The 27,027-nt window shown below is 34.1% G+C and overlaps 1 protein-coding gene across 1 annotated transcript in view; it reads left to right on the forward strand.

Moving 5' to 3' along the window:
- LOC126011814 (inactive N-acetylated-alpha-linked acidic dipeptidase-like protein 2) overlaps positions 1-27,027 on the forward strand; it is a 62,963-nt gene that overhangs the window by 22,308 nt on the left and 13,628 nt on the right. Inside the window, exon 2 of the mRNA XM_049775598.1 lies at positions 6,218-6,416. Coding sequence (XP_049631555.1) covers positions 6,218-6,416 — 199 coding nt within the window. The remainder of the gene's footprint in view (positions 1-6,217; positions 6,417-27,027) is intronic.

Genomic DNA, 27,027 nt, shown 5'->3' on the forward strand with positions numbered 1-27,027 from the left:
AAGGAGCTTCAAAGCAAAAAATAAATAAATAAACAAAGAAACAAAAAGAAAAAAAAGCCTATGAATTGTGTCGAGGTGCTTTTGATGTCTGAAAAAGTTTATTAATATATCTTTGAAATTTTATTTCTTCACTGAGATCCACTTGGAATATGTTACATAGTGAAATCTCTGGTCATATTCCCAAGCATTTATTTTGTTTAATACTAATTCCTTCTTCTTCTGTTGATTACTTATGACTATATTAGAAATTATCTAAATGTAGTAACTAAATTATGTATATGTTCTTCTAGTTTTCTTAGTATTTACATAACACGTAAAATAAGACTCAATAAGTATATACATATTAAAATCAATTTGTATTTTACTTTGAGAAAAATGCATAAAAGTTAAAAATGTTTCTGTTTGGAATTTGGAAGTACATTTCAACTATTTTTTCAATATCAAGAAAATTCCACATGACACACTCTATTGTTTTTATTATAATATTTAACTTGCAATATTTGTCACAGTATAAGATGTCCTGCTACTAAGCTATAAAAATTTAATGGATGTCTTTCACTAGGAGCAAAGATGTAAAAATATCATTTTTAAAGATTATTTTTAATGATTTTATAGTATCATTTTTCTTACTAGTTGTTTGAGAGGCTAGCTCAGAGAATAAAAATATGGCTGTAGATTCTTAGGCCACTCAAAAGTTTCCAAAACTTTAATACAGTTTTACATTAAAAAAGTTATGAATATTCAAATATATATTGGAATGAATATGCTGCAGTTGTAGGGAAGTGATGCACAAATATAGAAATAAGATAAGGATTAACACGTGAAGGGGACAAAGCAATAGCAATGGGTAGTGTGTTTTCCTTGCAATCTTCCTGGGTTTGATCCTAGAATTGCATATGGTCCCTGAGCCTGCCAGGCATGATGTGAACAGAGCCAGGAAAAATCCCTGAAAGCTGTGGGATGTGGCCCCCAGGGAAAAAAAATAACACATCTGAAGATAAAATAATTTGCAAAAGAGTAACATATATTTTCCTTTTTAAAAATAAGTTAATATAGTTGTATTTATCTTTTATAATTTAATATTAGTAACTTAAGTTTGTATACACATTTATATAAGTACAAGTGTTGCCTAATTTTCATCAAGGAAGTTGAAGGCAATCTGTTAAGTAATTTGTTTTGACCATACTGATAGTAAGTAGACCAATGTTTTGCTGCTGTTGTTATTGTTACCAAATCGTTGGTCTTTAATTTAAATGTACATATCACTTCAAGATAAATATGTCAACAAAAACAAATAATTTGTGCTTTTTTTTTTTTTTTGCATAGGCACATTAAATATGGGGCAATTAGAAAGGGAATTCCTTTAGCCTAAGAGATACAGGGTTTCTCTGCCCTTAAAGTATACTTTCATGGAAATAACTACAGGCTCCATACATGCTCTTATTCTCTCCCCTAGGTCCTTTTGTGATGTCTGGAAACTTTGTGCTCAGTCGTGGATGATAAAATCAGGCCTCTGTAACTAGAGATCTTGGTATTTGCACAGGACATAGGATGGAGCCTAGGATGGAGTCTTTCTTTATGGTTCTAGAAGTTCTGTTGCATTACTGTTGTTTTAACCAGTCTTCTGTAGTTGGTGGTCTTGGTTTTTGCACTGATCCAGGGCAAAGCCTAGGATAGAGTCTTTCATTATGTTTCCAGAAGTTCTGCTCATTTGCAGTTGTCTCAGTCAGGCCTCTAGAATTAGAGATCTTGGTGGTTGTACAGGTCTTTGGCCAAAGCGTAGACTAGGATCTTTTTCTTGGACCTGGGATAGGTTCAGCCCAGACCTGGTTGTCACAGTCAGTCTTCTGAAGTTAGCAATCTTGGCTTCTGCACAGAACAAAGAATGACCTGTCTTCATCTTATTGTTAGTTGATGAGGTAAGACAATCTACTCTTAGACCAAGTAGTTGCCATTTCCTCATTGTCAGGATGTCTAGCACTGATGGTGTCAGAGCAGTGTTAAGAATGTCCCAGAGGGAGTTTGGTTTCTGGAGCTGTTGTGGAAAACTCTTCTATGTCTGATATCTAAGGTTCAGGGTTGGATGGTTGGATGGTCACTGTCAAATCACATGGAGTCTAAATTGGGTCCATTTGACATATGTTCAAGGTGGGAGGAGCCACTGTATTGAGTTTTTATTCCTAGTAGATAAGAGCTTGTTTCTATATGCAAAATTTACCCCTTTTTACTGTGCCTGTGCAAAAAGAAATGATGCTATATTATATTGTTGGTGAATTTGGAGGTGGGAGTGTCAGACTCCATCATCTCTGTGCCCTCAACAAATATTTTTATAAATGACTATATCAAGTCATGTATTAAGAAACATATACAGAAAGATAAAATATGGCAATGTTATGGGATGTTTTCAGTCAATGAAAGTAGAATGATAAATCAGATATAGAGGTAAATATTAATGGATATCATGTTATAATCAAAGTATAAACTACACAGCAAGTTTCTTCTATGATACACCAGATAGAGTTTTAGGAAATGACAATGAACAAAAGTATGAACAAAAAAGAAAAAATGTTTTAAGCTGATAGAGCCGATTTTATTTTAAGATCACAAAACATGAACAAATAATTGCTTGTGATCACAAAAAATTACCCAGATAAAATGACATTCCTCAATGGGTCTTACTTATAAAATAAATAAGCTCAACTCGCTCTTAATGGCTATTTAATATCTTTGGATCATTAGTTATAAAAATAGAGTAATTTTATAAAAATAAACCTGTTTAATTTGTAACTTTATACACTTGAAGTAATGTTTAGGGTGGCGGATTTAAAATATCATGGTCCTTTCTGGGATCAGCATTTCCTAAACTTGTTAATTCTCTACATCTGCATCATCATGAATGATAAATTAATTTAAAGCTAAATAAGCTAAAGAGTACAGCATGTTTCACTTGACTCAATTTTTTAGTAAATCAGAAAAAAGTTTTTCTTTTCAAATGGAAGATTTTCAGGAATACTGAACATGCTTTCTCTTCAAATGCAGTATAATCTACACATATATTCTTTCCCTCTGCAAATATATACACTTTTAGTTCTTCATATGTTAACTTTTTTGTTTAGTATTAACTATATGTTGTTAAAATAACATTGTTTTGTGAGTTGGAGAGATAGAATTTGAGTTAAGACATTTCCCTTTTTATGTGCCTAATCATAAGTAGACACCCAACACTATCAATAGTGAACTCGTAGCACAGAATTAGGAGCTAAGCTCTGAACAATGCCTGGTGTGGTACAATAACAAACAAAACAAAAACAGCATAACTTAGAGTTCTAAATTATTCCAGTAAACAAATTATGTATTTTTAAAATAACAAGTTTAAGTTTTAGAGGTTTTTTTGTTTTGGGTTTTTTTCGGGGGAGGGGTTGTCACACCTGGTGGTACTCAAAGGGTTACTCCTGGCTTTACACTCAGAAATCGCTCCTGACTCAGGGAACCATATGGGATGCTGGATTTGAACCACTGTCTGTCCTGAGTTGGCTGCGTGCAAGGCACATACCCTGCCTCTGTGCTATCTCTTCGCCACACAAGTTTAGTTTTTAAATAAAATAAATAATTGGGGGCCAGCGAGGTGGCACTAGAGGTAAGGTGTCTGCCTTGCAAGCACTAGCCAAGGAAGGACCATGGTTTGATCCCCCGGAATCCCATATGGTCCCCCCAATCCAGGGACAATTTTAGAGCACTTAGCTAGGAATAACCCTTGAGCATCAAAAGATTGTGGTCCCCAAAATAAATAAATAAATAAATAAATAAATAAATAAATAAATAAATAAATAAATAAATAATTGAAAATTATAGAAACTCTGAAATCACCCAAAAATTTAAAACCTGGTAAATGCCTATATTTGACCTTATATTTTACTTTGCATGACAGTCAGAAAGTCTCTCTGTGTAATCCTCATAAGAGCCCCTTCTCTCCAAAAAATTTTCTTAAGTTTACATTGTTTATTCAGTAAATAATTATTGAGTGTCAAACTTAAGTTATACCCTAATGAAACTGGAGTATGAAGATGGGATGTATTAAGCCTAATCATAGTAAAAGTTGGCAACTCTATCCTCAACATATATCAGACATGATCTGTAATTCTGAACTGTATTTTATGACTATATTCCCTTGCAGGGGTCTCAAACTCAATTTACCTGGGGGCTGCAGGAGGAAAGTCGGGTTGATCTTTGAGTGCAAAGTCACTAGTAAGCCTTGAACATTGGGGGGTGTGACCCAAACAACTAAAACAAAACAAAACAAAACAAAAAAAGATTCCTCTAGGGCAGGGCCACAAAATATTGTAAGAAGGGCCACAAATAGCCACGAGTTTGAGACTCCTGCAGGTGCTTTCTAAACTCTCATGCATATGGAATTATCAGATTAGCATACTGAAATGAAGATTTCTGTATTCTACTCATTAAGAGAATGAGCTGCTACAGAATGTTTGATACCTTGTAAATTGGTAGCCTTTGAGTATTACATAAAGAAAAATCTCTAAGATCTTTCACCCTTTGCATGCAACTTCCCAAAGTGAATTGATATAGACTCTACCCAAAGCAAGTCCCCATTCCTTCCATCCTCCAACTTCAATGACAAGACCTCAGCACTCCCAACTTAACTTCATTGGAAACATTATTACTATTGATAATTATGGCTGTTGGGATCAATTTTATTCTAAAAATGACTGTGTCCTCACAAAAAGACTGAAACTATAGTGAGGATATCTAGAAAATGAAGTATGAGAAAGGAATGCTTTATGAAAAATGTGGTAAATTACATAAACCTGAAACTTCCCACTATATTTAAGTATTTTACAAGTGGGAGTAATTTATTACAATCTATGAAACAATTTCCATGATTTTTTTTTACTTTATACATATTTTAGACATCTGTTTTTTCCAAGCATCACATGGCCTCAAAGTGTGAGAGCATGGATTTGAAATCAGGTGGTCTAAGTCTGGTAACTATAATCACTATTATAATTCTGTTTGGGGAAATATCGGGTTACCTACAGTACTCTGCTCTTAATTCTGTAATTAGGGTTGGTGCTCAGGGGACCACAGACAGTGCTGAGGATAAGGACCTGGGTTGATTGCATGCAAATCAAGTGCCTTACCCACTGTAATGTCTCTCCATCCTGTGGCCCTTCATTACATGTTACATAATAACATTTTATTACATCAACAAAATAGTAGGAAAACAACAAACAAAATAATATCAAATGCAAAAAAAAGCAATACAGTACAGTATTGGGTAATTTAGATTGCTTTTTATAAGTTAAAGGTGTATTTCAACTTCAAATTATAGGAAATTTCCAATTAGTCAAAGGACTCAGTAAACATTTAACATCATCACATGTTCTTTTTGTTTGTTTTTGGTCCATCCCCAACAACTCTCAGAGCTTATTTCTTGTTCTGCATTCAGAAATCATCCCTGGTAGGATCAGGGGGCCATATGAAATGATAGATTCAATAATTTAGATTAGCCAGGTGCAAGGTAAATACCCTGACCACTATGCATCAAACCCCTGCATCTCCTATTCTCAAAATAGAGTAATCCCTTTGTTACTTAAAAATAATACAAGACACACCTAGCTGTGCCCAGGGCTTACACTCTTCACTCAGGAATTATTCCTGCAGGGCAAGGAATGTATAGGACACTGGAGACTGAATTATGTTCTGCTGCATATAAAACAAATGCCCTACCCTCTGTTCTCTCTCCATTCCCAATATCTATATTTTAAATATAAGATATTTAAATTGTAAGATATTTTTTAGGTCAACAGATCATATTGCTAAAGTCTGGGTTATTATTTGCTCACTCATGACCAATAGCAGTCATGTATCTTAATTTTCTGATTCTATGAAATGGACTTGACAATTCCTGATGAATATAAAGATAAGCCTAGAACTCAGCAGATTCTCAACAATCGGTACTTATTTACTATTATTGTTAGTATGGGTAATAATTAAAATCATTAATAATAGTAACAATTTTAATATAAATGCAATGTCTAGTCACTATTTTTGACTGAATGAGCATTTCATCAAAGTTTAATTGATGTTGACTTTTTCTTGTGACAACATGATCACAGAATATATATATATATATATATATATATAAAATTTGGTGCTGAAAAGTTTTCTTCTCTTAGATGAATTTATTTAACTTCATCAGGTAACCTACCCAAAACTCATCAACTGCTAGCCATGGTGTCACGCCTTTGGCAGAATGCAGAGCTCTTTCAGTCAAATGAGATGCGTCCTGCAAATGATCCCAATGAGAGAATTCCCATCCGAGTCCGGATGCTGAATGACATTCTGAAAGACATGGAGAAAAACTTTTTGGTACAGCAGGTTCCAGCAGGCTTTTACAGGTAGGTATTATGTCTCAACTTTCACATTTTTGTGTTTAGTTTGAAATAGGCATCTTCTTTGAGAAAAACACTATTGTAACAAATAGGAAATGTTTTTATTGCTGAAATTGAAAACCATTCTTCCCCCCAAAATTTTAAAAACATAAATGTAAAATAAAAGAAACTTGGTTTTATAACATCAAATCAAAAATGACCATATTGTATTAATTATTATAAAGGAGAAATATTGTTACTAAATATATGGTATTAATATTTATGTATGGTTATTAAAATTGATAGGTTGTATTGGAAAAACAATATTTTCATTGAATCAGGAAATAGAATCATATTATTCTGCCCAAAGAATATCCTAGATTATCCAGTATAGTATGAAAAATCACATTTTTAATTTTAGGGGATATTTATATATAGAAACAGCCAGGTTATTGGAGATATTTGGCTAAGATCAAACTAGAATAATTGTGACCATGATGAAAAATTACATAAAGGTTATTAATTTATTTTTATGATTATATTTTATCTAACATGTTAAAATAGTATTAACACTTTTGATCTTGATGTAAACTTGACAAATTTTTAATGAAATATTTATTGAAGCAGGATTTGGAAGAGATTTTTAGAGGATTATTTAACTACATGATATTGTTTTTGTGGTTTCTTATATAGAATTATAGAAAGGGAGAGTAGTTTAAAATATTTAAAATACTTTTTTTGAATTGTTGACTTTTCTGAAAAGCTAGAATATAATACCAACATGTTTTTTGTAATAAATGCACAAATTGAATATGGAGAATGATTCATATAGGTGTTGTTATAGTCTAGACATTTGCATGTGTAAATATGTCTATACCTGTGGTGATGATATATTTTGTGTGTATATATATCACATGAATATTTGTTTATATATTTACATATATCTATTTTTATAAATATTTTCTAGTACAGGGTTTACTGTGAGAAAGACAGAAAGCTTAGAGTTGGAATAACAGAGTTAAAAATCTCAAATTTTGACTCTAGGTGTGTTTAGAGGATTGCATACCAGTAATAAGAATGGAGTCAGCCACATGCAAGGCAAGCACCTTATTAGCCTGAGTCTTAGCTCTCCAGTTCCAGACTAGATGAGTCTTAAAATACTGCTTAGTATTAAAACTCTATCATTCAACAAAACTCTTTATTTTTCTGTACTTTAAATTCTTCTTTATTTTTATAAATGATATGTTACAATAAGTACCATATTTTCCGGCGTATAAGACGACTGGGTGTATAAGACGACCCCTAATTTTGCAGTTAAAACATAGATTTAGGCCTATATTCATTGTATCAGACAGAACATTCCTGTGCTGCAACTGTATGTACCACAGTGAGCCAATCACAACAAGCAAAGGTTGAAAGGTTATACTGTAATAGACTTCCTTTCTGACTATAGCCAATCTGAGCAGGCTTTTTACAGTGTAGATTCGGGTCCAGAACATTGACTAATTTGCATGCATAAAAAGCCTGCTTGGATTGGCTGAGTTAGAGAGGCACTCTGAGCAGCCTTGCAGTGATTGGTGCAGGATCGAGTTGAAAAATTCGTTTTGTGGCAATATTCAGACAATTTTCGTTTAGCGGCATATTGAAACATTTTTTGGGATATACTCAGCGTATAAGATGAGCCCCGGTTTTCGGTGGACTTTTTTGTTTCAAAAATCGTCTTATACACTGGAAAATATGGTATTTGTTTTTTAAAATTTGTTTATTTAAAATTATAGTTGGAAATGATCATGCTGGACAAGAACTGGGTGCTGAAAGGGGATAAAGTAACATTAATGGTACTCCTTAATTAACAATATTGCAAATCCCATTGTCAAAAAGGAAAAAGAGAGGAAAACTGGGAATATTGGTGGTGGGAAAAGTCTGCTGGAGAAGGGTGGTATATATTCTATGACTAAAACTCAACCATGAACAATTTTTAACCACTGTGTTTAAATAACTATTGATAAAAAGTTACAAAATGATGTCTTAAGAAAAAGATATTAAATTTAGAATATTTATTATTAATAATTCTAGAATTTCCTCCCTCTCCTCCCACCCCTTTCCTTACTTGCCATTTCAAAGTTTACTGACTAGTTTATATCTCACGTTTCCTATGTTTGTTGAATCTGTGCTTTTTTATATGTAAATATACCACTCTCCATATATAGACGTCCCCAAACTCTTCCTCTTTCTGACCTTTTTAAATTCTTTCCTTTTCTGCCCATCTCCCTCTACCCTGGAAGTCAAGTTTTCAAAGAAGGGAAGTTGAGGTTAGCTGTTCACTTTTCTACCTAGAAAAGTGCCAAAGTGTTGGTATTGTGCACTTCAGCTTTCCTAACAGGCATTAGTAAAGCCTGAGGTTAAGGTGCATGTGCAAAAACTATCCTACAAGTAATATAAAACTTTCCCCCAAATAGTTACTGTGTGATCCAGCCAGAGTTACAAAATGCAGACACATTTCTGTCTATGATATCAAGAGAAAGTAGTCTTCTATACTTCAGTTATACCTCTATTCTTTAGACTTTATTTTCTGAATTTAAAGGAATGTCAGTCTGCTTTTTGATACTATTGATAGTGGTTGTGGTGTTAGTGGTGGTAATTGTGCTAGAGATAGTTTAAGACATCTGAGGTTTTAATGTTAATGCTTAATTTATAACATTTTGTCAGAATATAAACTCTTATAGGCAGTTTACTATGAGGTTATTTTTCATTAAAATGCTACTTACATATCAAATATTAAATGTACTTATAGTTATTTCTGCTCCTTACAACTACAGACATGATATGTATTGAATCTGGAAGGTTTAAACAAGCTGTCCTACTTTTAAAACCTTATATTTTATCTTCAAGGTCAATTATAGATTATTGATTATTTATTATTCTCTTTCTTTTTAATTCTTCTCTGTGAAACACTCACCTAGGTGTGTGTATATATATATATATATATATATATATTATGATATATATATATTATGTTTTAGATAAGGTCTCTGAAGTTTAAAAAAATTAAAAACAATGTACCAGTAATAACAAAGCAGACAAATTGCATAATTTAGTAATCAATGCAATCTATGTTTATAACAATTGTTTGATATTTAGCCAAGTAGTTGCAAAACAAAATAGGATGCAAAGAAAGAGATTATATATCATATATTATATATACATATATTTTTTATTTTGTAGACAAACCTGTAAGTGCTTAGAGCCTTCTCAGGGAACTATATCAAACCCAGGTTGGATGCATGCAAGACAATCACATTCTCTGCTGTACTATTGTTCTGACCCAGATTAAAATTTTAATATGCTAATGCCAACAAAATAAACTATTTCATACCAATGAAGATAAACAAAAAAAACAGAATGCTTGATCACAAAATTAATATTAAAGACTTTGCCGCTTCTATAGAATTAACACTTACTATAGTTGTTTTTCCCCTTTAATGCTTATGTTAATAAAACTATCTTTCTTGGATATGTGATTATAAATGTGCTCACTAAATTTATAAATTTAACAAATATTCACTATCCAATAAATGCTAGAATTGGCACTGAGAAAATATTCTCAAAACTATAAATATATATTTTACTCTGTGAACCTAATCTTCTAGTAAAGGAAGTTAAAGAATAATCAGATAAACTTATGTATAATTACAAACATTAAAAATGTCTAGAAGTATCTTTGCTTTTATGATAGTAAGATTTATTGGGAAGAACAATCTGGTTGAACTCAATCGATGTTTCTCTGTATCATCCATAAACCTATCCAATCATCCATCCATCATTACTCTATTCCTACTATCTTCCATAAAAACACAACATTATAGAGGTAATGAAGAGAAGAAATAGATTAAAAATGATGTGATACTTTAATGATCAGTGTGTATAAGTAAGCATTCTTCAAAGTAATAGAGGGAGAATATCAGTTATAGTTACATTTTAAGTAATTGGTTCATGTGATTATGGAAGCTGACAAGTTTAAAATCTGTAAGGATGATGACTAGAACATCACTAAAGTGCTGAAATCACATTTTGGGGGTTATAAAATATGTAGGAAAGACTGCTGGCAAGTTGTAACATCAGAAAGGATTTCAATTTGCAATAGAAAATTCGACATTTTTGCTCTTAAGGACTTTAACTGACTACAAACTTCAAGTATTATTTTCATAAATATAATGCTTATAAATGTTACTCCTAAAAGTAACTTTATAGAAACAGATAGATTAGCATTTGAGCATACTCTGGGCAACAAAGCTTAAACAAGTTAACCTCTGCCATTAGCTATCACCAGAGATAGTATTGATTTGATTAGAAAAAGAGAGAAGTTATATTTTAATATTTTAGAGGTAGATTGGGTGATGAAATAGATGTGATGATGAAGAGTTAAAACTAATAATTTTTTTTCTCATGAGCAATGTGATTTTAATAGCTCTGATGGTGTATACCAAATGAGTCATTCTATTTTGAATAAGATTTAAGCTGATTTCATGTAAATTAAGATAGCTTTTTGTTAAAACAAACAAACATCAAATGGCTAAAGTAGCCTGAGCCTTAGGGCAAAAATACTGTCCAATTCTATTTGGTCATTCCTAATGTAAATCAAAAATAAGCTTGCCTACTATTTCTCATATAGAAATAATTACAGGCAAATAGTAACTAACTCTTTAAATATAATGAGAAATGTGAGGAAACATGGCCAAACACTTTAGGAAGAAATGACCTAACACTGTGCCAGAGGACTCTTTTTTTTTAATCTTTATTCATAGTAGTTCTCTTTTTCTAATCAAAATTTACATATGTTCCATGATAAAATTTGAAATTTATGCTCAATTTGTTTTCATACAATATAGTCAGTAGAAATTTAGGCTTACGACCAGCAAGGCTTTGCAAAATCCGGCTCCCTGTGTGTGACACCAGGCGGGGAAAATCCGCGAAAGTACACCGGCCCAGTGGGGCCCAACTGTGAAAAACTGTGAGTGTGACCTGTCTATGTCTGTCTACTGTCCTCTTGCGTGAAACAATTGCGAGTGGGGCAAAAAGAGGCTCCAGAAACCTCGCTCGCCCAGACGCCATTTTCAGGGAGGGACTACAGAGCATGAAAACCAGCAAGGCTTTGCAAAAGCCGGCTCCCTGTGTGTGACACCAGGCGGGGAATATGTGGGAAAGTAGACCGGCCCAGTGGGGCCCAACTGTGAAAAACTGTGAGTGTGACCTGTCTATGTCTGTCTAGTGTCCTCTTGCGTGAAACTCTTGCGAGTGGGGCAAAAAGAGGCTCCAGCGGAGCACGGCCACTCTGCTTCGCTACGCGGCCCTGCACTCTTTCTAAGAAAAGAACACCATTGCAACAAGAAGGAAAAATCACACTAAGAACGGCGCTATATCACAGAAGCAAACATTTCTCTCTGGACTGTCTTATCTGTTGCATGCTCGGGCCTAAGATTTGACCCAGTGTGAGGCTTCATCCACGGAGGACTCCCCTCCCTTAGAGGCAAGTCAGCCCATCCAGAAAGGGAGGAGCCAGAGGAGTGTGCTTCCTGCATCATATAGACAATGAATACCACCACAACACGAAGAAAAAACCACAATACAAGTGTGACAATGGAGAAACAACGCAGGCCAGCATCAGACATAGAGAATGAAGATGACAATTCTGAGGACCAGATAACAACCAACCAACTAATCAACTTCTCAGATAAGGACTTTAGACTAGCAATATGGAAGATGGTCAACGGACTCCAAGAAACCATGGATCGAGTTGAACAGAACACTAATAAGAACCAAGAAAATATGAAGACAGAAATCACAAAACTCCAAACTGAAATAACATGTCAACTAACAGGACTGAAAAGTCAGTAAACGAAGTAAATGACAAAATGGATAAGCTCTGGGACAGGGTATCAGAAGCTGAGAATAGACTTGGTGCTGTGGAAGATGAGATACATAACAATTCCATACAGCAGGAGAGATTGGACAAAAAACTTAAAGCAAATGAGCAGACAATGGAAAAATTAGTCAAAGAATGGGAACAGATGAAAACAGAAGTCTATGATAAGATCAACAGAAACAACTTAAGAATCATTGGAGTCCCAGAGACCCAGGAAGAAAATTTCCAGGAAGAATCAACAGTCAAGAACATCATTAAAGAGAAACTTCCAGAGCTAAAAAATATATGTGATCAAATCCTACATGCCTGAAGAGTACCAACCAAAAGAGACCCCAGAAAAACCACCCCAACATACATCCTAGTCACAATGACAAATCCCACAGATAGTGACAAAATTCTGAAAACAGAAAGATCAAAAGGGGAAATCATGTTCAAGCAAGCTTCCCTGAGATTTACAGCAGACCTGTCACCAGAAACACTCAATGCCAGAAAGCAGTGGTGGGATATTGTGACAAGACTGAATGAAATGAATGCTTCACCCAGAATACTATACCCAGCAAAACTCACTTTCTGGTTTGTCGGAAGAATACATGGTTTCACAGACAAAAAACAGCTCAGAAACTTCACAGACACAAAACCAGTCTTAAGAGAAAAACTGAAAGACCTAATCTAAGACAAGACTACCCAAAAGACACACCAAATTTTGAAATAAAGATGGCGTTAAATCCCAGGACAATTCTTTCTCTCAACGTCAATGGACTAAATGTACCAGTTAAGAGACACAGAGTGGCTAAATGGATCAAAAAACTCAATCCAACCTTCTGCTGCCTACAAGAAACGCACCTGAATAGTCAGAACAAACATAGACTCAAAATAAAAGGCTGGAGAAAAATTATCCAAGCAAACAACACCCATAAAAAAGCTGGAGTGGCCATACTAATATCAGATAATGCAAACTTTATACTCAGGAAGGTTGTAAGGGACAAAGACGGACAATTTATATTAATCAAGGGGTACATAGAGCAGGAAGAATTCACTCTCCCTAAACATATATGCACCGAATGAGGGGCCAGCAAAATATTTAATACAACTGTTGACAAATCTGAAAAATAGTATATACAACAACACAATAATTGTGGGGGACCTTAACACGGCTTTGTCAACACTGGATAGGTCAACCAGACTGAAACCCAACAAGAATATACTAGACCTGAGGAGAGAAATGGAAGAAAGAGGCAAGTGGATATATATATAGGACACTCCATCCCCAGAAACCTGGATACACATTCTTCTCCAATGTACATGGGACATTCTCCAGGATAGACTACATGCTGGCACATAAAACATACCTCCATAAGATCAAGAGGATAGAAATTTTGCAGACTACCTTCGCTGACCACAAGGCTTTGAAATTATTTGTGAACTCCAAAGGGACTCAGAAAAAACTCATTAACACCTGGAAGTTAAACAGCCTCATGCTCAATAACCAGTGGGTCCGAGATGAAATCAAGGAGGAAATCAAAAGTTTCCTGGAAACAAATGACAATAAAGACACAAACTATCAGAACTTATGGGACACAGCAAAAGCAGTACTGAGAGGAAAAAATATAGCTTTGCAAGCACACATCAGGAAGGAAGAAGGAGCTTACCTGAGTAGCTTAATGACACAGCTAATAGAACTAGAAAATGCTCAACAAAAGGACCCAAGAATAGGAAGACAGAAGGAAATAACAAAGCTGAGAGCAGAAATCAACGAAGTGGAAACTCAAAAAACAATCCGAAAGATCAACGAAAGCAGAAGTTGGTTCTTTGAAAAAATAAACAAGATTGATAGACCACTGGCAAACCTAACAAAGAAAGAGAGAGAGAGAAACTTGATAACTCGTATCAGGAATGAAAAAGGAGAGATCACTACTGATATGACAGAGATTCAAAGGGTAATCAGAAACTACTTTGAAAAACTCTATGCCACTAAAAATGAGAACCTGTAAGAAATGGATAAATTCTTGGACTCTTATAATCTTCCACGGTTGAAGGAAGAGGATGTAGCATATCTAAACACCCCCATCACCATTGATGAAATTAAAACAGTAATCAAATGTCTGCCAAAAAACAAAAGCCCAGGTCCAGATGGATTCACTAATGAATTCTATCAAACTTTCCAAGAGGAACTACTGCCAATCTTGGCAAGACTCTTTCATGAAATTGAACAAACAGAAACACTTCCAAATAGCTTTTATGAAGCCAACATCACCTTGATACTTAAACCAGACAGAGATGCTACCAAAAAAGAAAATTACAGACCAATATCACTGATGAATGCAGATGCAAAGATCCTCAACAAAATCCTGGCAAATAGGATTCAATGCCTTGTTAAAAAGATCATCCACTATGATCAAGTAGGTTTCATCCCAGGAATGCAAGGCTGGTTTAACATCCATAAATCTATCAACATAATACACAACATCAATAACAAGAAAAATAAAAACCACATGATCATATCAATAGATGCAGAGAAAGCATTTGATAAGGTCCAACACCCATTCTTGATCAAAACTCTCAGCAAGATTGGAATGGAGGGAACCTTTCTCAATATAGTGAAGGCCATCTACCACAAGCCAGTGGCAAATATTATCATCAATGGAGAAAAACTGAAAGCCTTCCCTCTAAATTCTGGCACAAGACAAGGCTGTCCTCTCTCACCACTCCTATTCAACATAGCACTGGAAGTACTTGCTATAGCGATTAGGCAAGAAAAGGATATCAAGGGAATCCAGATAAGAAAGGAAGAATTCAAGCTCTCACTGTTTGCAGATGACATGATACTCTACTTAGAAAACCCTAAAGACTCTATCAAAAAGCTTCTAGAAACAATAGACTCATATAGCAAGGTGGCAGGCTACAAAATTAACACACAAAAATCAATGGCCTTTCTATATACCAATAGTAATAAGGAAGAAATGGACATTAAGAAAACAACCCCATTCACAATAGTGCCACACAAACTCAAATATCTTGGAATCAACTTGACTAAATATGTGAAGGACCTATACAAGGAAAACTATAAAATCTGCTTCAAGAAATAAGAGAGGACACACGGAAATGGAAACGCATACCCTGCTCATGGATTGGCAGGATTAACATAATCAAAATAGCAATACTCCCCAAGGCATTATACAGATATAATGCCATCCCTCTAAAGATACCCATGACATTCTTCGAAGAAGTGGATCAGACACTTCTGAAATTCATTTGGAACAATAAACACCCTCGAATAGCTAAAGCAATCATTGGGAAAAAGAATATGGGAGGAATTACTTTCCCCAACTTTAAACTGTACTACAAAGCAATAGTTATCAAAACAGCATGGTATTGGAATAAGGACAGGTCCTCAGATCAGGGTAATAGGCTTGAATACTCAGAAAATGTTCCCCAGACATACAACCACCTAATTTTTGATAAAGGAGCAGGAAATCCTAAATGGAGCAGGGAAAGCCTCTTCAACAAGTGGTGTTGGCACAATTGGATAGCCACTTGCAAAAAATTGAACTTAGACCCCCAGCTAACATCATGTACGAAGGTAAAATCCAAATGGATTAAAGATCTCGATATCAGCCCCAAAACCATAAGATATATAGAGCAGCACATAGGCAAAACACTCCAGGACATTACAGGCATCTTCAAGGAGGAAACTGCACTCTCCAAGCAAGTGAAAGCAGAGATTAACAGATGGGAATATATTAAACTGAGAAGCTTCTGCACCTCAAAGGAAATAGTGCCCAGAATACAAGAGCCACCCACTGAGTGGGAGAAACTATTCACCCAATACCCATCAGGTAAGGGGCTAATCTCCAAAATATACAAGGCACTGACAGAACTTTACAAGAAAAAAACATCTAATCTCATCAAAAAATGGGGAGAAGAAATGAACAGACACTTTGACAAAGAAGAAATACACATGGCCAAAAGACACATGAAAAAATGTTCCACATCACTAATCATCAGGGAGATGCAAATCAAAACAACGATGCGATACCACCTCACACCCCAGAGAATGGCACACATCACAAAGAATGAGAATAAACAGTGTTGGCGGGGATGTGGAGAGAAAGGAACTCTTATCCACTGCTGGTAGGAATGCCATCTAGTTCAACCTTTATGGAAAGCGATATGGAGATTCCTCCAAAAACTGGAAATCGAGCTCCCATACGATCCAGCTATACCACTCCTAGGAATATACCCTAGAAACACAAAAATACAATACAAAAACCCCTTCCTTACACCTATATTTATTGCAGCACTATTTACCATAGCAAGACTCTGGAAACAACCAAGATGCCCTTCAACAGACGAATGGCTAAAGAAACTGTGGTACATATACACAATGGAATATTATGCAGCTGTCAGGAGAGATGAAGTCATGAAATTTTCCTATACATGAATGTACACGGAATCTATTATGCTGAGTGAAATAAGTCAGAGAGAGAGAGAGAAAAACGCAGAATGGTCTCACTCATCTATGGGTTTTAAGAAAAATGAAAGACACCCTTGTAATAATTATTTTCAGACACAAAAGAGAAAAGAGCTGGAAGTTCCAGCTCACCTCAGGAAGCTCACCACAAAGAGTGATGAGTTTAGTTAGGGAAATAACTACATTTTGAACTGTCCTAATAACTAGAATGTATGAGGAAAATGGAGAGCCTGTCTAGAGTACAGGCGGGTGTCGGGTGGGGAGAAGGGAGACTTGGGACATTGGTGATGGGAATGTTGCACTGGTGATGGGTGGTGTTCTTTACATCACTGAAACCCAAACACAATCATGTATGTAATTAAGGTGTTTAAATAAATTTAAAAAAAAAGAAATTTAGGCTTGCAGATACAAAAGTATAAGAGTAAAGAAATTAAAACTGAAGAAACTATTAAATATTCTCTTTGCCAATAGTTTGAAATTTTCTTTTGTTCCCAATTTTATCTTTTCCTTAACCTGAAGTAAAAAATAGTTATTTTTCTAAAACCTGATTTTAGTTTTAGTTTTTATTTTATAAAAGAAAAGATCAAATAGATATATAGAACTCATCCTGCAAAATGAAAATTAAGCATTAATTATACAGTAAAACATAAAAATTAATTTCTAGATCTTAAAGAATTCCTTCATTTTATTTAATGCTTAATTTTATGTTTATGTTAAAATGTTTGATAATCCACAATGCCATATTATTAAAAGTTAATTTTTATATAAATAATATTATGTTTTATAAAATTTTATTGATCTCAGTTCATTAGAGCTATATTTTAAAATTTTGTTAGTAAATAAAACTTTCCATTGTAAAATAGTTTTTAAAAATTCTTATTGATTTTATGAAATTTTTATTTCTCATGCATAAGATATAAAGCAGATTTTTTTTGCTTCTCCGTGATTCTATTACAATAAAATGCCACATATTTGGCTTCAAACAGTAGAAATATATTCTTTCATATGTCAGAAAAAAACATAATTCTGAAATGAAGCTGTCTACAATGATCATGTGTTCTTTTTCTAGAACTCTCTAAGTAAGAATCCACTATTTATCTTTTGCATCTTCTGATGGCTCCTCATATTTTTTCTTACTGCCTATTCATACTATCTCCACCTCTATATTTACAGTACCTTATGTTTTATGTGTATCTATGTAAACTCTACATATAATTCTACATATAGCTCATATAATTATATCTGAGGCCCATGTAGATAATTTAGGACCATCTCCTAATAATATTTCTCAAAATTATCTCTCACAGATGTGCCAGTTGTTAATCTATGGATATACCTTTAGGGTCACCTTTGTAGCTTATCATAACAGCTAACATATATGTGGATTAGTTGATAATTTTCATAGATAAGTCATCTCAAGTCAGATCATTCTACTATGCTCAAACTTGAGGCTGATACTGTAGGAACTCTATTTCTCTTTGACTATCTACTTTCTTCATTAAATATTATTTTAGGATACAGGCACTGAAAGAAATGAGGACTAAGAATACTACTTGGATTTAGGAAACTAAATCAGGAAATTTGCTACCACATAGAGAAAACTAAAGAATATCAGTCTGAGTGAAATTAATCAGAAAAAGAAGGAATGATCTCTCATGTGTGGAAAATTATTTGCTTCTCATGAAGTTCATAGGTATTCATCTTTTAATGATAATTGGAAAAAACTTGCTAAGAGACCTCTAAGAACTAAATAGTAAAGACAATGTCTGAGGTTCTCTAAAATGAACATGAATTGCATGATTATAAATAAGATAACTCATGGTAAACATTAGTTATGTGACACTGTCAAAAAAGTGATAGGTAGCATAAGTTACTTTTGTCAGTATGGTTGACTGAACTTGAGGCTATAATGTCAAACTATATATCTAATTTTCTCCGTATACCATTTGTGGTTTATTGTGTCCAACTAATTTCTTTTCAAGGCTTATAAGTTATAATATTTATGGAGTGTTGATGATCAAAACACAGTGGAACTTGAAGGTCAAGGTAGAAAATTGCATCTTGAATTAATTTTTATTGGTGATGTATGGTACATATAGTAGCACATTTTGTACTGCTAAAATTAAAAATCTATCAATAGGTCTAACAGACACCATTATTTTAGGATTTTATAGCAGTCTATTTATCCATACTAATTCTTGGATTACGTGATTAAAAAGTCTCAGTTGCCAGAGGACATATTCAAAGTCTTTTAATTGGATTTTAAGTTTTATATTTTTATTATAATATGGTAAACAAGAAATGTAAAGGCATTCAAGCTTTCAGCAATCTTATAATCCTAAAAGTAACTATATAGAGATGACATGTTTTCAATAAAACAATATTTGAATCACATAAATGATAAAAGACAAAATTATAGAGCCACAGGGAAAAGTAGCTCAATGAGCTGGAGCAGATGCTTTATACGCAAGAGGCCAGGTTGTATTTCCAGAATTAGACATAGTGTCTTGAGCAACATATCCCCAAATTTGCAACAGAAATGAGCACAAAACACACACATTAATTTAAAAAAAAATTGAAAAAAGATGGGGAAAGAAAGAGAAAGACAGAGAAAAAGAAAAACTTTAAATTTTAGTTTATTACTCAATTTATTTAGCTATTTATACTTACTGGGGGAAGGGGTGGTTCCCAAGCAGAAATCCAGGGATTTAAGGGTCACTCTAAGATACTCATCCAAAAATGTTTGGAGTCTATGGTTCCCAACTGTCAAATTGCTCTTCACTATAAACCACTGGGAACTCTTTCCTTCTCCTCTTCCTTTTTCTCTTCTTCCTTCCAATCTCTTCCACTTCCTTTTACTTCAGCCTCTCCACCTATTAATCCTGCTCGTTTTTCTCCTCCTTCTCCTTCTCTTTCTTCTTTTTCCTCCTCCTTCTCATCTTCATCTTTTTTTTTTAAGTCACATCTATTGATGTTTAGAGTTTCCTCTTGGCTCTGTTCTCAGGACTTGCTTCTTTGGGACTTGAAAGAAGGACCATAGCTGGTATTGGAAATTAAAGCCTGATTTGTGGTGTGCAAGGCAAGCGCCATACTGGCTGGACTAACAGTTTGGTTTTTGATGGATTTTGTTTATTCCCTGGTTTGTTTCTATTTTACCTATAGTGAAATAGTATGTATTTGTTTTTCTCTTAAGATTTGTTTCACTTAAATTGACTGTCATCAGTTAATTTATGCTGTAGAATAAGACACAATTTTATATTTTTTAAGCTGAAAAGTATTTTGTTGTTTATATATTCTGCATCTTTGTTTTTCTGCTCATTTATTTTGAGTTTTATTTCAAATCTTATAAATTTTAAATAATTCTGCAATAAGCATTGATATTTATGTATCTTTGGCTAAATATCTAAAAAATGGAATGTCTTAATCATTTGTTAACTATATTTACATTTTTAGAAATACTTTTTTTCCAAAAAGACCGTATTAGATTACAACCCCCATCAAGTTAAGGTATAAAATGATCCAGTCTACACAAGTAAACTCATCTATACTCAACATCACAAGTCCTAAGAATTTCCTTTAAAGGATCCACTTTCAATTTACTTGGTAAAAATTATAAAACTTATAAAAGAGTACACTTTGCTTCCCTAAAGAAATTCTCCCTTGCCTAAACAGTAATGGTAAGGCTGTTATCAGCATTAGTATATATTAAGTGAATTATAAATATAGAATAATAAGGTCTCTGTCATATAAATATATAAAGTTACAGGTTTAAATGACACATTAAGCAAAATGAAGATTTTTAATGGTACAAATATTTTACCTACCGTATTTTCTGGCATATAAGACGACTGGGCGTATAAGATGACCCCCTAATTTTGTAGTTAAAACATAGGTATAGGCCTATATTTGCTGTATCAGACAGAATGTTCCTGTGCTGCAACTGTATGTACCATAGTGAGCCAATCACAACAAGCAAATGTTCAAAGATTATACTGTAATAGACTTCCTCTCTGACTCTGGCCAATCTGAGCAGGCTTTTTACAGTATAGATTCGGGTCCAGAACATTGTCTAATTTGCATACATAAAAAGCCTGTTTGGATTGGCTGAGTTAAAGAGGTGGTCCGAGCAGCCTTGCAGTGATTGGTGCAAGATCGAGTTGGAAAATTTGTTTTGTGGCAATATTCAGACAATTTTTGTTTAGCGGCATATTGAAACATTTTTTGGGATATACTCGGCATATAAGACAACCCCCAATTTTCGGTTTACTTTTTTGTTTCAAAAGCCATCTTATACGCCAGAAAAATACGGTAAATGTAAATTTGGTTTTCTATATTTCAGAAGAGAGGGAAAATAGTTTTTTTCTGGAATAATACAAATGAATATTTAGGCAAAAGTATTTCTAGTCATGTAACTAAGATATTACTTCAATTTACCAAAAACTCTTCTAGAGATGAAAACTGGTTACTCTAGAGCTGAGCTTTCTAAACTCTGGGTTGCATATTGAATGTGGGGGTTGTAAAAGATTCAGCAACAATCACAGTTTCCTTACTACACAATGACAAAGATTGATTCAAAACCAAACACATAATGAACCAGAGGTTTTTCAGGAAGCTCCTGGCCATGTTGTATTTTTCTGGTTAAAACATATTGCAAATAAAAGAAATTTAAGAAGCCCAACTCTGGAGTCCCACTAAAAGAAACTGTCTATTTGCATATTTCATTAGTTCACCAACATTATTGTGCCTCTAATGTTCAGAGAATTATGCTTGGAGCTAGAATATCCAAAGATAAACTTCATTCCCTTTTAACCCGCTTTAGAAGGTTCGTTCTCATTTCTCTTGTTAATTTGCAACATCTGTCAGTTTGAATAATCTAAATCTATAATTATGCATAAAATTGTTTGAAACACCCTATCCAAAAAAATTCCATGCACTTATCACATTCATTGTACATTATTGTAGAATGATGTCATAAGTCAATTGAAGATTTAAAATGAACTATCAGGGCAAAACCTGAGTTGCATTGATTGAGTGATTAGCAGAAGTGGTTGAGCATATGGCATTAACATAACTGGAATAATAGTGACCAGTAGAAAGACTTGTTAAAATGAGTATTAAACTTTCTCTCTCTCTCTTTCTCTCTGTCTCTGTCTGTCTCTGTCTCTGTCTCTCTGTCTCTGTCTCTCTCTCTCTCTTTCTCTCTCTCCCTCTCTCTCTCTCTTTCTCACTCACTCTCACTCTCTTTCTCTCCAAACAGCTCATGAAGCTGATGGCACATTGCTTCTAACACTTTTGTTCCTCTCATAATAATTTCTTTTTTAACTCTTCTTTTCTTATTAATAAATCTTTATTTAAACACCATTATTACAAGCATGTTTGTAGTTGGGTTCAGTCATAAACAGAATACCCCCTCTTTTAACCAGTGCAACATTCCCACCACCAGTTCCCTCCCAATACTTTTTTAGATTTTAAATATAAACTTTTCAGGGATTAGAAATATTGGGTAAAAGTTAGAATGCATTGTCATAATGCAAAAGTCGTGGATTTGATCTCCAAATTGTTCCCCCAAAATATTGAACTGTCCCACCTCAAACATTTCTAAAGCCAATATAATCTTGCTTTTAGGTTTTTTGGGGGGAGGGGGAGATGTGCATGCCAAGTAAATAAGCATATTTTTTATTCTTCCCCGCCGGTGGATATCAGAGAACTTATATGGGGTGTCAGGATTCACACTTGGATTGACCACACACAAGACAATTACCTTACCTGCTGAACTATCTATTTAACCCTGGTTTTATTTAAGACTGTACTCTTCTATTCCTTGGCCTTGCTCTCAATTTTTATAAATTATTACCTTCATATTTTATTTATTTATTTATATATTTTGGTTTTCAGGTCACACCCAGCAGTGCTCAGGGATTACTCCTGGCTCTATGCTCAGAAATCACTCCTGGCAGGCTCAAGGGACCATATGGGATGCCAGGATTCGAACCAATGACCTTCTGCATGAAAGGCAAACGCTTTACCTCCATGCAATCTCTCCGGCCCCTACCTTCATATTTTAGATGTTTAGAAAGTCTTATAAACAATGTCTTTATAATGTTAGAAAAACACGGATTTTTGAGGGGTGGGAGAGATAGCATGAAGGTAAGGCATTTGCCTTCATACAAAAGGATGGTGGTTCAAATCCCGGCATCCCATATAGTCCCCCAAGCCTCCCAGGAGCGATGAGCATAGAACCAGGAGTAGTCCAGAGCGCAGAGCCAGGGGTAGCCCTGAGCACTACCGGGTGTGACCCAAAAACAAAACAAAACAAACAAACAAAAAAAACCCCACAGATTTTTAATATTCTTTGTGTAGAAGTACTAAGTTTCAAATAATACTTTCTCAGCGAGTATTTCTTATAACTAGATTCTGTACTAAAAGCATTTTAATGACATACAAAGGATTATTTGTTTTTGCTGTTATTCCATTGATAAAGGTGTTAATTATAAAATTTAGGGGGCTGCTGTACTTAGGTAGTTTAGAAAGCATATATTTTGTTCCCTTTGAAACAACATATTTCTATTTCTACCTGTCGATAATAAATTTAAAGTTTATTAATTGTTGAAATAGCTTTTCAACTGTTGATGGGGGTCACATCCATTAGTGCTCAGGGCTTACTCCTGTCTCTGAGCTAGGGTGTCAGCCCTGGTGAACTCAGAAGACCATATAGAATGCTTGAGAATCAAGGCCAGTTGGCCCCAGCACAGCAAATTCCCCTATGCATTGCATTATCACTCTGGCCCCATGGAAGAACATTTTTATTTTAAGACCCAAAACAATAAAATATCAAATGAAAAGTCTTCAATATTGTACTTTTCTAAATGAGATCTTCCACTTAAGAGCTAGCTATATGATACCGAACAAGTTAATGCTTTTCTGCCCAATTTCTTCCCTTATAAAATGAGTATTATAATAGGTACCTATTTCATTAGTTGTTTTGAGGATTAGGATAAAGTCCAGTTGTCATTCTGGATGAGGACTGGTGATGAAAAAGCAGTAAAGTGTTATGCATGCTACCTGACCAGTATTTAGATATGCCAAAAAAAATTGTCTAAAAGTAAAAAAAAAAAAAATAAAGGAAAAGGGAAAAAGACTTAGAGGCAGACTAGAAAGCAAAAGAGAAAATGAGGACATTGTTGGAGGGAAGTAGACACTGGTGAATGGACTTGTTTTGAAACATTGTGTTCCTAAAATTAAACCATGAGTAACTGAAATTTTGTAATTAATTACAATTAATTACAATTAATTAATTTGTGATTTAATATTTTTTAAAAAATAAGCCTTATATCAACATTGTCAAGAATATTTTAGGGAAATTTTATTTTATTTATTTATGTATTTATTTTTTGGTTTTTCAGGCCACACCCATTTGATGCTCAGGGGTTACTCCTGGCTACGTGCTCAGAAATTGCCCCTGGGTTGGGGGGACCATATGGGACGCCGGGGGATCGAAACGCGGTCCTTCCTTAGCTAGCGCTTGCAAGGCAAACACATTACCTCTAGCGCCATCTCGCCGGCCCCTGGAAATTTTATTTTTAAAAGCTTCTTACCTTGCATTTGTTTGTTTGTTTTTTCTCTCTCTGGAGCCCAACAAAAATCAGATTAAACAAGAATAAAAACTATTTAAATGTGAAGCAGAAATACACATGAGACAAATTCAGTGATAAATTAAAATTCTAGTAAGAATGTGATCTATAATGCATTTAAACAAAGAAAAATCAATTTTAAAAAACAGCAGCAAAAAGAAATGGGGCTATAATTTGCCAAAGGAAGCAAACTATATGCTAAATATAGGAAACTAATTGATGAACAGCATTGTTTAAGTAAGACATGTCATGTAGATTCTTTATGCTGTCTCTGCACAGATAAGAATAGAGATTTATCTCCAGTGATTAAAAATTGGGGGAATAAAGGTTTCTCGATTTTTGTACTGGTCAAAGAAATGTCATGCTAAAATGGAAAATTTCGGTGAAACATTCTGATCTTCTAGAATATATTAAAACTATAGCCATTATTAATATATATTATCACCATTGCAAATTTTTATGATCCAAGTATTTTAGTAAGTTCTTGTATAATTATAACAATTAAAATATTGGGAAACACTTAAGAAACCAGAAATTGCCCATGAAAAAGCTCTTCCTAAGGAGATATAAGCATCCATGAATGAATCCCAAAGATGTGTACTTGGCAAATTATGCTTTATGTTAACTGCAGGACATCAGCAGTTGTGCTCCTCTGTACCTCTTTGAGATATTTCAAATGTGTGTTCTATTTCAAACAGACTAAGAAATCTGTCCTGTCATCAGTACCATTGAGACCCAATAACTGGATCTCCTTTTATATTCCAAAGCAAAAAGTATAGAAATTTGTTCATTGACAATTTTGTCTTCTGCAACTGTTACTCTGCTGGTAAGGCTTTCCAGTGTGATTTTCATTTCACCTACCATGTTTTTAAGCCCTAATATTTCTGTTAGAAGTTTTCTCATTCTTAATCTCACATCTTCTTGAGTCTTATTTATTGACTGTCTATTCCATGGTTTCTTTGAGTTCTTTGAACATCATCACATTTACTCTCTAAAATCCTTATCAGAGAGACTGTATATTTGGCAGGTACTTGTCGCATCTTTGGAGCTATTTCTTCACATGGCTGTGTTCTATATTGTTTCCCCATTGTGACCTTTGTGGTGTGGTGTTTTTTACATGTTGTGCTGGGGTTTATTGAAAGAAGGACTGTGTAGCTGTCGAGCATAGCACCGTCACTCTTCTCATTGTACTAGTCTTGCTGGGTCCCAAATGGGCAGGCAGGGACCTCCAGCCTGTTCCAGGGCAAGACTGGGTCACTGCCTTGTGTTGGTCTTCCTGAGTCTCAATGGGCAGTCGGGGCATTCTTGCTTCAGCAAGAATTTAAATTTTTTAAATTTAATTTAAATTTAAATTTTAAGAATTTAAAATTTCTTGTAGGGAATGGGTAGAAAGCTTAAAGAAGCTTTTAAAAAATACAATGTGAGAATATTATGATTAATATTATAGTTTTAAAATGTTCTACAGTATATATATACCTTTATAGTAGTGGATTTATTTCAAAAATTAAATATTTTTTATTTTATATTGTCATGTATTGACCTTATTTGCATATTTATTTTTTGTTTTTGTCTTTGTGGGTGTTTATTTTTTTGTTATTGTTGTTTTGGTTTTTTTTTTTTTTTGGTCACCCTCGGTGGCGCTCAGGGGTTACTCCTGGCTCTATGCTAAGAAATTTCTGGCAAGCTCGGGGAACCATATGGGATGCTAGAGAATCGAACCTGCAACCATCCTGGGTCAGTTGCATGCAAGGCAAACACCCTACCACTGTGCTACCACTTTGGCTCTACATATATTTAGTTTGCTAATAGCCTTCGATATTTTTTACAGGTTATAGATACCTGCATTGCAACTAGCCTAGATTTGATCTCTGACATCTCATGTGGTACCTTGGGTATCACAGGAATAGTTACTTGGGCATCACAGCACAGATCCATAAGTAATCCCTGAACATCACCAAATGTGGCTCACTTTCTCCAAAGTATATAATAACCTTTACAGTTTTTCTGAGTAAATTTTAAAAATTTCTTAATTTCTTTCAAATTTTGTAATCAGTATTTATAGTGTCATTTCAACCACCTTTATAGTTTTTAAATCACTTATTCTTTCTAGTTAAAATTAAGCAATGTTCAAAAAAAGCAACATTCTGTTGACTTAAAACATTATAAAATAATTTTGAATAACATATTTTCTCTTTAAGAGAAATTGGTATTCCTTGCTTCAAGAAAGTTGTTTTGAAATATCATTAGAATTTATTACCTAAATTTGATCTGAGATCAAAATAACACTAATTAGTAAGAAAGTAAGAATGTGTTTTTTAAGAACAATGTGGTTCATAAGAATTGAATGTCTGAATGCAATAAATACAGCTTAAAAGCCTATATAATTACTTACATTAGCTTAAATCACAAAATTCAAGGACACCTGACTTTAAATATTTTAAACTCACATCTCTATCATATGAACCAGAATAAATATCTCTTCTTTCTCTTTCTCATCTCTTCCTTCAGTAGTAACTTATCAAAACTGATTTTCTTCCTACAGACAAAATAAACGAATGAAAATAAAAACATGTAATAGTAAATGCTCTTTGCTTTGTGTGTGTATGTGTGTGT

This window comes from Suncus etruscus, chromosome 6 (genome assembly GCF_024139225.1).
Source record: "Suncus etruscus isolate mSunEtr1 chromosome 6, mSunEtr1.pri.cur, whole genome shotgun sequence".
Taxonomy (NCBI): Eukaryota; Metazoa; Chordata; class Mammalia; order Eulipotyphla; family Soricidae; genus Suncus; species Suncus etruscus.